Genomic DNA, 15,643 nt, shown 5'->3' on the forward strand with positions numbered 1-15,643 from the left:
CTTACAGAACGCAGAAGTGAGTATGTCCACTATTAAAATTGTGTGAAAAGCTGATATTTTGGAGTCACAGAGTTACGGAAATATCTGGGTGTCTGCCCATGTATTTTACAGTGCTATGCAAGGTGCAGGTGTTTTGTATTTAGGAATCGTGATAGTTACCTCTGCTACCACTTTGACGAAGCCTTAGTTTTAGGTCCTGAATTCTGCTTAATCTATTTTAAAGTTTTAATTATGATCATCTGGTATAAGTATTGAATTACATTGATGTACTTCCTAAAGAAGTGAAATAATGAGGAAGAAAAAAGTCTGTGTTTGGTTTTGTTTTGTTTTACTAGACTCAAATGAGCCTTAAGATTGAATCTTAACATAGGCCTCTTTCTTTCCCTGGATTTACCTTGAGAGGCTAAAAATTATCAAACTTAAAACTATGTTTAAAATGAGATATGAACGTGGGCTGGTTAGCATGTAAGTCTAGTTTTTAGTATTTAGTGGCTTTTTTAAAATATTACCAAAAGCATTTACAAGTATTCATAGTATAAGTAAAACCCACATGTAGCATATTCAGTAAATAAAGCTTATATCATAAGGAATGCAGTGTTAATTTATTAGTATTATAAGTATTTAATATTGATTAATATTTGTTAATAATACAAATTGGGGAGCAAAATGTTAAGGCATGATGCAGGCAGCCTGTTTCACTCACAACTTGCTCTTCCTGTAGGCAGTGGTTCAGTCCTACCTCATGTTTTTTTCTTGCACTATCTTTTTACTCATCTGATTCCTCAGTGAAATTATTCACCTCACCAACTCACTCACTGACTTCCTGCTAACCTGGTAGGAAGCTAATATAACCAAAGGAAAGTGAACTTTCGAAGCTCTAGTGAATGGCTTTGGTTTATGTGTGGGTCAGAGAAACATCAGAAGATCAGAGAAGGTTGGAGTGGTGCAGCCGGGTAAGGGAGTGCATGGGCCAGTCACAGGGCCCAGTGGTGCTGAGCTGTCTCGTGGAGCTGCACCTGTACATTTGGAATTCTTTAGGCTTTGCCGCTTTTTAAGTACTGTGCTGTGGTAGTCTGTGTTTCTCTCTTCAGAACAATACTTTTTTTCTTTTTAATTTTCCTGAGTATGTGAGACATGATGATGTTGAATTATCTGGAGTACAAGTCATATTGTTGTTGTTAATAAGCCTGATGAACAAATGGGCCTTCTGTGATTATCTCCTTTCATATAAGTAAAATTATCTTCTGTTCTTAAGTGCTTACTGAGAATTCCTGGACCTTCATATTTGGAAATTGGTTACTCTGTTGTTGCAAGGGAGGATATTTAGATTTTTTCAGTGAAGGCTGTTTCCATAAGCTACAATCATAAATTATATATGAATATAAAATTTATAGAATCTTGAGATTTTTTTTTTTTTTAGTTTTCCTTAACAGAAGCAGATCCTCCAAAATTTGCTTTCTGACCATTTCTGATGTACAGCTCTGAAGTAATCCCTCCCTACAGTCTTTGAGTTTTTGTATTACGTTACCTTTGATAAGCATGACAGAAAAGCCCTCTGATAGTGTGTAGGTGATTCTTACTGGTGTTAAGACTAATGTTGGTGGTGTGTATAATGCTGTTAATGAACATATTAGACAAAAAGTGCCATGAAAGTATGAAGTCCACTTTCAGTTAAGTCCTCACTGTGTGTTTTACAGTCTAAAGAGGAGAACAAGGTATTGCAAAACTCTTACAAGAAGGAAGAGCATAATGTGACTGTTTAAGCATTTTAATGGCAGAGATAATGTCAGTAGAATAAATTCATGCTGTGCTTCTACATATCTTAGTTTTCCTAAGGCCTTTTCCTCTTTACTGCACTATTAGTTCTTTTGCAAGTACGGTAACTGTAGCAATGTCATGTACGATATGCAAAATACAGTGGGTTAGAGAAACCAAATGCTTGTTCAGAAATACATGTGAAGTATTATAGAACAGTTTAATATTTAAAATTCAATATTCTGGTAATGTTTTCAGAATGAACACTTTTAATATTTCATACAAGCTGGTGATAGAGACTTCCCTTTTACTAAGCTCAAGTTTCCTGCTCTTCTGTTTGGTTACATAAAAATGAGGCAATTAAGTATGGTCTGATGTTTTTTACTTTTCAGAAAGATGAAGGTAGTGATGCTAGCTTGAGTGATAGCCACGTATCTCCTCCCGCCAAACGTACCTCAAAACATGCTGATCCTGTGTGCAAAGACAAATCAAAATCACGCAGTACTGGGCAGCGAGAGGAATGGAGCATCTCAGCTGGACAGTCCAGGTAACTTGGAGCCAAGAGAAAAATGAAGTCTTATCCATTTTTCCTGTATTGTTAACCTGCTTACACTATTTCTGCCCTGAGCTGCAGCTCATGCTCTTGAGTGTACTTTTGAAGTGTGTTATTTTCATACAATTTTCTTTTAGTGGAAAAAGACTCTGGAATGTGGGTTTGTCGTGGTTTAACCAATGCCAGACAGCTTTTTACCCACTCCCCCCCTTTCTTGCCCTCCCCTTACTCCTGGAGGGACGGAGAGGAGAATCAGAAAGAATGCAACTCCCACGGGCTGAGATAAGAACAGTTTTAGTAACTAAGGTATAACACAAATCACTAATGCTAACACCAATAATAGTAATGATAAATGAAATAACAAGGGAAGAGAATACAACACCCCATCACCAGCTGACCGATAACTTGCCCCCCAGTCCGATCAAGCACCGACCGATACCTCCTCCAACCCCTGCAGTCCACCTAGTCCTTCCGGCTAACTCCCAGTTACCTCCTGGGCATGACGTGCTGTGGTATGGAATACCTCTTTGGTCAGTTTGGGTCAGGTGTCCTGTCTCTGCTTCCTCCCGGCTCCCCTCCTCCCTGGCAGAGCATGAGGCCCACAAAGTCCTTGGCCAAACCAAAACATCATTGTTTTTCAGCTCTGTTCCCAGCTGAAAGTCAAAACACAGCCCTGCACCAGCTACCAAGAAAGAGAAAAATGACTGCCACTGCTAAACCCAGGACATTATCCACCCCTTATTCCATACCATTCACGTCATGCTCAGATCCCACATTTTCAATATACCCTCACTCTTATCTAAGTGCACTCTCATCGTAGTGCATGGACCAGTCCCTATAAAGCTGCTGAGTCCATCTGGTCCATGATGCCAGGCTCCATCTCTTGTAACAGTCTTTCAGAGCAGGAGAGGCTGTGTGCAGTGCTCACACACATGAATAACCTGGGCAGTAGTGTCCATTGTTAGGTCCACCCCTTGATCATGAGTCCATCTCTATGTTGCATCTCTGCTCTGTTGGCCTTAAGGGTCATGGGCCCACCAGGTTCAAAATAATTCATTGTCCTTCCATCTCCAATGTTTCCAAAGCACTGGAGGGGCCCAGTGGACTAGATACTTGCCCATACTGTCCCACATGCCCTGCCACTCATGGCTGTCCAGCCTTGGGGAAAACCTCTTGGTCCTCCCATATCGTTGTCTAACCCCAGACAAGACCCAAACCCGACTCTGCTTAAATTTTGGGATCAGACACAATGGTGGTGGGTAAAACACATTCTGCATGTGTGCCAACATAGTGAACACCATCACAATCAGCAGGCAGGTCCCAAGGGTACCCAAAGGCCATTCAAAACCGTCAGAACTCTCACGCGATGCTGCTGTACTTGTCACTGGGGCCGGTGTAGCTGCTGTGCTTGCCGGCTCTCCCACCACCAGCTTCTCTTTTCCTGAGTCCAGCTCTTCCTCCTCTGCCTTGCTGGGAAATGCTGCGGGGTCTCCTGCATCCTCCTGGGGCTCGGCGGGCGGCTTCCGGGGAATGCTCTCGGCCGCCGCGGGGCTGGGCTCGGCCGCTGGGCTCGGCTCCTCCGCTGCCTTCTCCCGCTCCTCGCCCGCCCCGACCTCCTCCACCGGCAGCCGTCCCCGCGCGGCCTCCGGTCCCGCTCCCGCTTGGTGCCCGGGGCCGCTCTCCCGGGCCGCTTCAGCAGCCGCCGGCTCCCGGGGCCGCCCCCCCTCGGCTTCCCAGAGCCTCACGCAGACGGAGGCGAGGGCGAGGGCCAGGACGGTGAGGAGCAGCCGGACGGCCAGGGACCAGTCCACGGCCACGTCCGTCCCACCCTGCTGCTGGAGCCCGCCCGTATTACAAGTCATTGCCATAAAGTACAGTGAGACAAGAACCTTAGCCCAAGCCCCACACTTGATAAACACTAACACAGCAAATACCGGCTCTAAGTAAGTTACAACATTCTGAAGCTCTGAGATCAAGAGGAACAACTCTGAGATCCAATAAATCAGCATTGTGACGGTCAGATCTGTCGTTATCTCAACCCCTCGTGCCCCACGTTGGGCGCCAAAAAGAACTGTCGTGGTTTAACCAATGCCAGACAGCTTTTTACCCACTCCCCCCCTTTCTTGCCCTCCCCTTACTCCTGGAGGGACGGAGAGGAGAATCAGAAAGAATGCAACTCCCACGGGCTGAGATAAGAACAGTTTTAGTAACTAAGGTATAACACAAATCACTAATGCTAACACCAATAATAGTAATGATAAATGAAATAACAAGGGAAGAGAATACAACACCCCATCACCAGCTGACCGATAACTTGCCCCCCAGTCCGATCAAGCACCGACCGATACCTCCTCCAACCCCTGCAGTCCACCTAGTCCTTCCGGCTAACTCCCAGTTACCTCCTGGGCATGACGTGCTGTGGTATGGAATACCTCTTTGGTCAGTTTGGGTCAGGTGTTCTGCTCTCTGCTTCCTCCCGGCTCCCCTCCTCCCTGGCAGAGCATGAGGCCCACAAAGTCCTTGGCCAAACCAAAACATCATTGTTTTTCAGCTCTGTTCCCAGCTGAAAGTCAAAACACAGCCCTGCACCAGCTACCAAGAAAGAGAAAAATGACTGCCACTGCTAAACCCAGGACAGGGTTACATCAATCCTCTCGTCTTTGTGTTTTCTTTCTATGCGTATTTGTGCAAAAGTGGAAAGTAATTTTGAGATGCAGTCTGAATTCTAGTTTCTTCATACATCCAAATTTAGTGACTTAATTGGTATTTTTATGTACTCAAGCTATAAAAGACATATTTTAATTAGGAAATCAGTATTCCATCTATGGAATGGATAATGGTCAAGTTTCTTTCCATTGTTGTTTTCAGCCTCTCTTTGGTTATAAGGACTCAAGTAAATTACTGTATTTTAGTAAATATAACCTCAATCCTACCACATTTTTATAACTTGAAAGAGAAGCATTTTGTTGCATTTTATAACTCTGATTAATAGTATTTTACAAAACATTCTAGTGTTCAAAAGATTCTTCACATGATTACAAGTGATTATGAGACAATATGTTCCTGGGCCATGACCTTTCAGTTAATACTGGTTCTTTTGTAGCTGTATATATCATGTTTATATACAAATCAAAATCTTTCTTGCAATGTTTTGTATGTAAGTGACTGATTCTCTACTGGACATCTGCAGGAATGAAGTATACTTTTAAACCATGTAAATCATTAAATAGATCTCTTTTCTTCCTTGTTTTTTTCTTTTAACACAGTATAAAATAAATGTAGCATATTATGTGCCATGGTCATCTGTGAACGTATTGAAACTCATGCACCTTCTACTTCTTTTAAGTGTAGACTTGTACCTGTTAAAAATTCTAAGAATTAAAAAAATACTTAATGTGGCTGGGAGAATTTAGATCACTATGTCAAATGAAAATTTGGCTAGCATACTGAAGCTCATACTGTTACTCATGTAGAACCCACTGCGACATGTCTTCGCATCCAAAGCTCTGGGTCTGGTAGTGATCTTGAATTGCAGAGCCTTTTCCTGAAAGTTTTGTTGCTTCTGCTGGTTTGTCCAAAGTATTTAAATTATAATTGCCTTTGAAGAGCTGTATTAGGTTTCTGTTCTGAAACTTAAGGGGAGAGTTAATAGTAGGACATGGCATGAGGGAACACTGGAAGGATTAATAGATGTTTAGATAATTGGGGAGATTCATATAATTGGTATTTGGCAGTTTTGTCTTCATGCCAGTGTTGTGCATGAAGCAGACTCTTCAGAGGCTACGTGGGACAAAGATTTTGAAGTCATAGTATATCGTGTAACATTCTATGTTTGAAGTTTATTTTCACAGTATAACTTTTGCTTGGTGAAAGAGTGTTAACGTTATTTGCGTGTCTAATGCAATTATTCCCTAGGTTAACTTCTCAGCCTGGTGCTACACTACCAAATGGACGTAGCTTATGTAAGTGTATTACAATGGACATCTTCTGTCTATTTTTACATTTAACAATTTTATGTCAGTGATTTTAAGTTGCATATATTTTTGATAACTTCACTGATTACTCTGACCATTTTGACCAGAAAAGTTACTGTTTTGGCTCAGTTTTCTTCTGTCAACATCTTGGATGCTCTCTGTGGACATGGGGAACATTCTTAGATGAAATTCCATTTCTTTTCTCAATTCAGACCTCTTAGCCACGATCTTGATGTTTTCCTTAATTCCCAAATTTACTGTTATAAACTAGTTTTGGCCATCCTCTCCCAGCTGGTCTCTTTAATTTACTTATTCTCTTTGCTCATTTAAAATTTGGCCTTCTCTGGTTCTTTACATAACCCTGCTGTTGCTTTAGAGAGACCTGCCTTGTCTGCAGCTCCTGCTACCTTAAACAATTTTCCTATATGCTTGTACCTTGCAAACTTGCCACCTCATTGCATATCTTAGCTAAAGCCACTTTGTCTTTCATGTCCCTTTTTCATCAATTTTGTCTTGTTTAGTTCTGTGTTGACTCTATATGTTAACCCATAAGCATATTTGGTATTTTTTATTATTTATTGTTGTGCCTAAGGAACAATCAGGAGTGGGATCTCTTTTTGTATGGCACTGTACAGAGTAGCTGGTATAGATTTGCTTGTGAAATCAGTATGTTGTATCTGACCTTTTGATACTGTACTTGAAAGACTAAGAATTGAAACTGAGGCCAAGTGTGCATTTTAGTGTTGATTTTAACTTAAAAATATTGAATGGATATTTGAATGCCAAATTTTTGTAATAAATGAGATTATTGTATAAGGAAACAAGCTTGAGTCTGAAGAAATAGGTTGTAAAATAACTTTGATAGGAGTTTAAAAAATACATTACTTTAGTGAATATAAGGGTGCTTATACTGTGCTCCATAACTTTTGTTTTATTGTCCTTGCAAAATAATCTCTTATTAATTCTTATTTGTGAAAATGTTGTTTCCTGCATTTTGAAGTAGTAATACAAATTTCTCTTAGCTCTCAAAAGCCACCCCCTTCGAGGGGAAAAAAAGGGAGATGGGGACCATGCTTGCATAAACGGAGATATAGAAGTCAGAAAAAGTTGTCGGTCCAGGAAAAACAGATTTGAAACTTTGAATCAGAGTTTATTGTTTGATCAGCTAGTAAACAGGTATGTGGGGATATTTCAGTTGTATTCACAAAGCATCTTAATGATTGTTTTAAAAGTTAGAAAACCTTGTCTTCCAGTGCCATCTATGTGTTTTACTGTGGGAATGTATTAGCATTGAGGTAAGCTAGATTGTGGTTTGAGTTGCAGGCTGGGTCCTGTGCTGTAACTGCCTGTGTTATCCATGCTCTAAATGAAAAGCAATTTACCAGGCTTCCATTGAGGAGTAGGCTACTCTGTGTTTACACGTGGATAAAACTGTGTATGTTGGCAGTTATTGCAGAGTGGCTGACATGCTGTAAATCCACACTGTAGTTTGTTTCTTAGTAACCTGTTTATGTAGTGATACCCTAAATGTGATGTAAATTAGTGATCAGCAGCAGTGCTTGGAAGCGTTCTAGATTTTGCTTGTATGATTTCTATCATAAAATACCAAAAGTTTGTAGCTTGTTTTTGTTTTTGTTTTTACCATTTGTTAGTAATTCACACAGGGTGGGTGTCACTTTTTGACATTTACTGTGCAGACAAAGTAGGTCAGAGAGGGAGGCACGGTCTGGTCTGAGCATAGGAATGGGAGCCAGAAATACTTTTCTTGAAATATTATTTCTCTGTGGCCCTGGGCAGGTCACTTGATATGTCACCATTTTCCCACCTGTAAAATGGATTTTAATAATCACATCTTTGAGAGACTGCTTGCTCTTGGAAAATGATTTAAACAAGCATTTACTTGCCAAGTATGATCTTTATTGTTAAATGCATTCTGTTGAACCTTTATTAATTTAATTTTCTTTTTCAATTTACTCAGTAAGTACTTGGTATCAATTTACAAATTTATATTGAGTTACATTTATTTTTTCTAGCTGCAGTTGATTCTTCCTCTCCACATCAACAGTAGGAAAAAGTCTACCATGAAGTTTGTAATTTGATACGATCATGGTACTGAAGTCTGTATATGAACTTGTACTGTTCACACTGATGACAGTGTGTCCCGTAATCATTGGAGAATTTTAAGAACAGGTTAAACAAATGTCTGTCAGGAATTATTTAGGTGTCGTGTAGTTTCTTCTTGCCTGGCAGAGCAGGTGGACTTTTCCAGGTCCCTCCAACCCTATTTTCTTTTATAGAGAACTGCCATATCATTTTACTTGACGTGGTTATGTCACATGACAGATATTATAGAAGAATTGTTTAAAATGGAGAGTGGCGCTCCATAATGAAATCTTGACTTTACTGACTTCTGTAACCAGAACTTCACAGACTTCTTTCTTGGCAGGCTTCACCCTTCAGATTTCCTTTTAAACAGCTTGAAAGAAAGGAAGGGAAAGTTTCTGCCTTCTTAGAATTATTATACAATTATAGTAGAATTCCAGTGGAAATCTGCCATAATATCTGTGGGAAGCAGTAACTTGGTGTTCAGGACAGGTGGCCAAATAATTGCCTTGGCCTGGGTAATATTCTGTAGTTTTCTTCCTTAGCAGTGAAGCATCTCGGCCAAGGTTATTATTTATACACCTCCATTGTTTTGGCAGCTGTTTACAAATACTTCAGATAATGAAAATTTAGACTAATTAAATAGTAGAAGTGGTAGTGAGGTCAAATGCTGAATGATGAAATGGTAGGTGTTACTGATTTAACATTTAAAAAAACCCCAAACCTTTATGTATTAGTGACTTCCTGAGGCCAGGGTAAGATGCTGTAAAGCTTACAGGTTGAAGGCATTAATTGCTTCCCCAATATCGTAATTATGTAGGTGAAAAGCTTTAGTTTCTTATTTGACACTTAATCTAACATCTAAGCAGTTACAAATTTATATGCTACAATTTACTCTGAGCAAAAAATTTTTTTTAAGATGTTTAAGAGGCTACAGTCGGATTTGAACCTTGAATTTTAATAGCATTTAAATTTAATAGCATCACCATTTCTTCTTTTGCATGTGGCTTAGCTTATATTCTGTAGGTTAGTCTTTCAGTTTTCTTTATTATGGTTGGTTTTGTCATTAGTTGATAAATTCAAGTAGATATCCTAAAATTTTCCTAAAATTTTCAGATTTTAGTTCGTTTGTTTTTTTAGTTGATTTGTAGACCTTGGAATAGCCAAGGTCTGTATGTTAAGTTGATGGATGTTATGTAAAAAGTTGTGCGTGTCTGCTATTTTAAGACTAAATTTTTTGTGTTAACTGTTGCATATATTTTAGTACTGCTGAAGCTGTCCTACAGGAAATGGATAATATTAACATCAGGAGAAATAGGCGGTCTGGGGAAGTAGAACGGCTACGGATGTGGACAGATACAGAATTTGTAAGTGCAGAGTGTCTCAGATCTAGGATAAAAGTAATATTAAGGGAAAGTGCATTTGTTTTTGCAGTCTCTGTGCATTTGTCTGTAGCTCTGTCAAAAGGTTGCAGATCCTCTTCAGTGGATAACATTAAAAAACTTGATAAATTCAGAACAGTATTAATAGCTTATTTATTGCTGAATTGACTGCCGTGCTCTCATGATGTACTGTGGTAGTTCTCCTTTGGTTTGAAGCACACTCTGGTAGTCTGAAAACAGGACCAGGGACTTACACATGCTTTGTTACCTCAAACAATTTGATACTGATGTTAAGTATGTATTAGATGGACTTAGGTACTGAGAGACTTATTTTACCACTTATGAAATGAGACTGCTTTTGTAGTCAACCTGTGGAGGGCTTTGTTGGAAAAACAGTTATGGGGTAGAGATTGTGTAGAGTGTTACTGACTGCAGGCTAACATTATGAGTGACATGGGACAGTACTGATGGGAGTGTACGTGAATTTTATTCCAGGAAAATATGGATATGTATTCTCGAGTGAAAAGAAGGAGGAAATCACTGAGGAGAAATAGCTATGGGATTCAGAACCACCATGAAGTGTCCACAGAAGGGGAAGAAGAAGGTATGGATTGTAAAGAATTCTAAGGGTTTGTCTGAAAACCCTTAGAATTATTTATTATAATTACTTATTATCGCTTTGTACTTAAAGCCCAAAGCTCTTCTCAATGCAAGATAGCACTATAATGCACTACAGAAAGTAATTTGGTTTTGGATATGGATTTGGAGTCACTAAATAGAACAATTAATGAGTACCCTTCAGTGTGTACTTATTTGCAATAAGTACAGTACAAGAAGTTTTGGAGATCTCTAGATAGTTTTCTTTAAACAAAAGCAAGTTCATCTCAAAGTAGCAGAAGAAAGCCTGTTTTCTACATTCTTATATACTATGTTTGCATACTCTTTTTCATAACAGTAAGTAATTGGAACTTTCCTTATAATCCCTCTAGCAATCCCCTGGTGGAAGCCAGGATGTAATGCCTGTAGTCTTGTTCTAACTGGCTTGTTCTAACTGGCTTGCTGTTTCTCATATGCTGAATGACCATTACCAGAAGGAATGTGTAATAGTTTTGCATCCTTTGTTTGGGGAATGCATTAATCACAGTCTCTGTTTTCTGTCCATCCACTGAATTTTAGAAGGCTTGTAGGCATACAGCTGGATTTGAAATTCTACTTTCCTTTAAAATTTTGGATTAAACTGTCTAGTGGGTTCAAAAAGTATTGAGAAAGAAGGGATTATGGCTAACTTCCAATGGCATGGTCAACAAACAGCCTACTTGGCTTCCTTAAGAAATCAGACTCAAACTTCAGGGATCCATACAGGGTTCAGCATAGTGTACCTTGATTTTGAAGAGAAACTGCTGGAAAAGGTAAGGGTTGTTGCAGTTAATAAGAGTGCAGTCTTAATTCTGAGATCCACAGATAGAAAGTCTGGTCCTGTTAACAGATGGCCCTAGGTGGTACCTTTATACAGTGTATTATTTGCTTTGTGCAAGAATGGTACTGTGCATAATAAAGTTGTACTTATTTTCATGCTGTGCCAAATACTAGATTTTCTGAGGCTCCTATGGGAAAAGAGACAGAAGACATTATTCTTAATTTGAAGGATAATTGCTGAAGAAGAGTAGTAGAAGTGATACTCAAAGTACTTCATAACTAAAGCTAATGTGACTGCATTTTTTTTTTTCTGTTGTTTTCCCAGAACTTTCTGTGGGAAACTAGAAGGAATTTTGACAATTTGCTGTAGATTTATCTTAGGATTTCCTGTGATTTGCCAATTAGTGTTAATTAATCCGAGGGAAATAATTCTCAGTGACCATTATAATGTTAATGTTTAGGATGAAGATAGCTCTGGCATCAAGTAGAAGTGTTCTGAAAATATTTTTTGCCCCAACAGAGTCCCAGGAAGAAGATGGAGATATAGAAGTAGAAGAAGCTGAGGGAGAAGAAAATGATCGGCCATATAATCTCAGACAGAGAAAAACTGTTGAAAGATACCAGGCCCCTCCAATAGGTGAGTAACTAGGCAGTGCTCATGGAGTCCTGCTCTGTTGACCTCTGAGAATCCCATGTGTGTGGGAAGGGAAAAGTTGTATGACTCCTCTTCAATCCCTGACAGAGTACCCATGCAACCCAAGGCTGACTACAGATTACAAGAATGTTATTAATATTAAGGTCATTGTCCAAATGTCTTTTCAACACTGACAGGATTGGGACATCGACCACCTATCTAGGAAGCCTTCTCCGGTGTCTGACATCCTTCACAGCAAAGAATCGATTCCTAATGTAAAGTCTGAATTTGCCCTGATGCAGTTTTGAACCATTCCCCCATGTCCTGTTACCATATCTCAGGGAGAAGAGATCAGTAGCTCCCTTTCCACTTCGTCTCCTTAGGCAGCTGTTGCCCCTCAGCCTCTTTTTTCCAAACTAGACAAACCAGACTAGACAAACCCTGTGGCGTTAGCCATTCCTCACAGGACATACCATTAAGGATCCGTATAGGATTCAGTGTAGTGTCTCTTGATTTTGAACATTTTAATACTTCTGCTTAAAATAATGTATTCTATGCATATTTGGCTTAGATTAGCGTTGTATGCAGTGTCCTGTATCTTAAGGCAACTTGGAAATTGAGTCTGTAATAGAGAAATGCTGTGCTTCATTTGTTAAAGAGAAATTTCAAGGCATCCATTATGACCAGCTGTGAAGAGGTTTCTGTATGTGGTTTCATGTCCTGCAAATAAAGGAAAAATGCTAGTGCCCTGAATGAGTTACATTCTGTGGAACAAAGCATAAGAGTTTTGATTTCCCTCCTCCTCCCCTCCAATAACATGATTGGTAAAGGAGTAATTTAGGACTTCTGTGCTGTGTTTAGATTAGTTCCTTATTCAGATTATTATTCTTTTGTAATTGATGTTACAAACATGCAACTTTTCTTACTCAGTGCCAGCTCATCAAAAAAAGAGGGAAAATACACTGTTTGATATTCACAGATCTCCTGCAAGAAGAAGCCATATCAGGTAAATGTCAGTCTTTTCGTATGTAGTTGTTTGCTTTCCCTCAGTGCATTTCTGTTAGCTTTTGATTTTCAAAATGTTCTTGAGTGATTGTACAGTACATTCACATATGTGAGTGGGTGTTGAATTGTATCTTGGGTTCAGATCCTGATCAGCACACAAAAATGAATTTTATAGTGCTTCATTATACCAGTAGAAGCTTTGTGATAAAAAGAATGGAAACAGGTGTGCTGCAAGTACAGAAAAGAGTTGCTGACTGTTTTCAAACTGATATCAAACTGAACACCTTTTTGTACAGAAGATGTAATGTACATTCTTTAATATATCTGAAATACTCAGTTTTCTGAAATACTGTTGTAAAATCAGTGATTGTTTATGCAGCCTTTGAATAACTTAGATTCAGAGCAGAAGTTCAAACTATAGTACAGGTATTTTGTAAAACTGTTCTGCTGTTCAGAATTAATTAAGAAGAGACCATGTGCTTTAGGAAATACAGAGATTTTTCAAAGACTACTTGGAGGGAAGCACCAGACTGAGTAAGGATATCCTGATGTGGTTGGAAGCTTTCCTAAGTACAGTTGCTGCCTGATGAACTTGAGCAGCTTATTGACTGAATACCCAGCCACACTTGCTGAGATAATGTGGAATGGACCACATATCTTATGGGGATCTACTGTTTTAGTAATGTTCATGTTGAAATCAGATGTTATTCCCCACTGAGATTATTTTGATACATAATACATTTGCGTGCATTCTAAGCCTGAACTGTACTGTAGTTGCTGTTTCAATTTTCTTTTTTATAAAAGAATCAAAACGTTCCATTCTACTGCAAAAATGACTGAGTTTGTGTTTATTTTGCCACTTCAATAGGAGAAAGAAGCATGCCATTCACAGCAGTGATACAACCTCTTCAGATGAAGAACGTTTTGAAAGAAGAAAATCCAAAAGCATGGCCAGAGCAAGAAATAGGTATCAAAACATCCTTGGTCTTCAAGAGGGTTTTATTTTTATTGTTCGTAAGAAAGCAAGTAGAACTATTCTATAATGTTCATCAGTTCTGCAGACTTTTTTTGATTCTGCCTGTAATTGCCTGCAGACGCAGTTTAGGAGGATTCCTGGTTATATATTAAAATAGATTTGTAGTCTTATGAGTAGGTAATTAGCAGTAGTGATAAAAAGATGGAAAGTTAAGAATATCTGTTTGCTTCAATTGGATTATAAGACAACTTCTGTCAGTTAAAATAGATTTTTATTCTTGGTCTTTGGTCTGATTTAGTTCAGTTGTACTCCCAGTACTAGCTCTTACTCTTCTCTCTGCCTGTTGTTTAACAATACATATTGATACTCAATGCGTATTGTTTTGACCTTATATTTATTCACCAGTCATCTAAAAGCAGAGGATCTATAAAGTATATCAGTAAATTTACTTACTGCCACAGGTACAATAGTTGGAGAATGGAACAGGGGAAAAAAAAGCTTTTTCTCATCTTTTTCCCATCTTTCCTGTCTGCCGCACTGATACCTTTTCCATCCTGAACAATTCCAGTGGTGTTCAACTGAGTGTAGTTCCAAGTATAACCTGTATCTTCTTGGTACCTTTCTTCCTCCCTTTATCTGTGTATTTAGCCTGATGCAATATCTGTTTTGGGGGCTTAAAGCTTCTTCGTATACACTAAGAGGCTGGTGCAGGTGGATGCGAGTTGTGGTTGGTCTGCCAGAAATATTTCTCTTCTCTGGACTCTGATAAGCTATATTTTGAAAAATCTGTTTTTCTTCTACTGGTAATCATTTTCTTACCATACTGAACATACGCAGTTCCTCACTGCCAGTGGACAGTGTCCTGTTCTTTTGGTCAACATTGTTTCTTCTGTGTTTAATCAAAGTAGTCTATTCAGCCTAGTTCTTCAGGTTGAAATACCTGTATGGAAGCATAAAGCTAACTTTTTATTTAAGGAACTTCCAGATGTACAAGAATAATTGCCACAATAAAAAGGTTAATTTTGATTACCTTATCAATCCAGGATGGTTGTATCTTTAGGTAGGAGGGCATTTAATCTCTTGATTCTTCCAATTGCAGCAAAATGATCAAAACAGCAATATTTATTTGGTGGATTTTTTGTTGAACAGGTGCCTGCCTTTAAACTTTAGAGCAGAAGACTTAGCTAGTGGAATCCTGCGAGAACGTGTGAAAGTTGGGGCAAGTTTGGCTGATGTTGACCCTATGATTGTTGATAAATCGGTAGGTTTTGTTAGAACTTTTTATTTTCCTTCCCTCAGTTATGCATAACCATAATTCACCACAGCCTCTCATTAGAGCTGAAGTAAATTTTTAATAAGCATACTGATTTCTGACTTCTTCCAAAGCTTTTCTCAGCCTTAGGCTGGGTCTCTGTAGGTGTCCATGTATCCTTAGCACAGTTATCTTGCAAACCGAATAAACCTCATGTGGGCAACCAGGAGCTGGCTTTTAGAACTTCTTTTACACTTTCAGAATTCATGGAACTCCTCTTGATCAATACAATGTTGTTTGTAATTTATTCTCAAAGTTCTGGTGTCCTCAACATAAGAAGGACATGGAACTGTGGGAGCAAGTCCAGAGGAGGGCCATGAGGATGATCAGGGACTGGAGCACCTCCCGTATAAAGACAGGCTGAGAAAGTTGGGGCTGTTCAGCCTGGAGAAGGGAAGGCTGCGTGGAGACCTCATAGCAGCCTTCCAGTATCTGAAGGGGGCCTGCAAGGATTTTGAAGAAGGACTCTTCATTAGGGACTGTAGCGATAGGACAAGGGTTAACAGGTTTAAACTTAAACAGGGGAAGTTTAG

The 15,643-nt window shown here is 39.2% G+C and overlaps 2 protein-coding genes across 6 annotated transcripts in view; one reads left to right on the forward strand and one right to left on the reverse strand.

Moving 5' to 3' along the window:
- The window catches only part of LOC133222549 (uncharacterized), a 146,788-nt gene that overhangs the window by 41,807 nt on the left and 89,338 nt on the right, over positions 1 to 15,643 (reverse strand). The window lies entirely within an intron of this gene.
- Positions 1 to 15,643, forward strand: part of ATAD2B (ATPase family AAA domain containing 2B) — an 82,013-nt gene that overhangs the window by 14,130 nt on the left and 52,240 nt on the right. For 3 of the 5 annotated variants that reach the window (XM_061372328.1, XM_061372327.1, XM_061372329.1), the window contains exons 2-10: positions 2,148 to 2,302; positions 6,224 to 6,270; positions 7,305 to 7,458; positions 9,650 to 9,752; positions 10,263 to 10,371; positions 11,704 to 11,820; positions 12,748 to 12,823; positions 13,691 to 13,789; positions 14,948 to 15,059. In XM_061372328.1, the coding sequence (XP_061228312.1) occupies positions 2,148 to 2,302; positions 6,224 to 6,270; positions 7,305 to 7,458; positions 9,650 to 9,752; positions 10,263 to 10,371; positions 11,704 to 11,820; positions 12,748 to 12,823; positions 13,691 to 13,789; positions 14,948 to 15,059 (972 nt within the window). Of the gene's footprint in view, positions 1 to 1,425; positions 1,487 to 2,147; positions 2,303 to 6,223; positions 6,271 to 7,304; positions 7,459 to 9,649; positions 9,753 to 10,262; positions 10,372 to 11,703; positions 11,821 to 12,747; positions 12,824 to 13,690; positions 13,790 to 14,947; positions 15,060 to 15,643 lie in introns of those variants that run through there. The other 2 variants (XM_061372330.1, XM_061372331.1) reach the window with 2 other exon arrangements.

Source organism: Neopsephotus bourkii, unplaced genomic scaffold, assembly GCF_033783945.1.
Source record: "Neopsephotus bourkii isolate Nb327-2 ecotype Australia unplaced genomic scaffold, CSIRO-AGI_Nbou_v1 NB_1600, whole genome shotgun sequence".
Taxonomy (NCBI): domain Eukaryota; kingdom Metazoa; phylum Chordata; class Aves; order Psittaciformes; family Psittacidae; genus Neopsephotus; species Neopsephotus bourkii.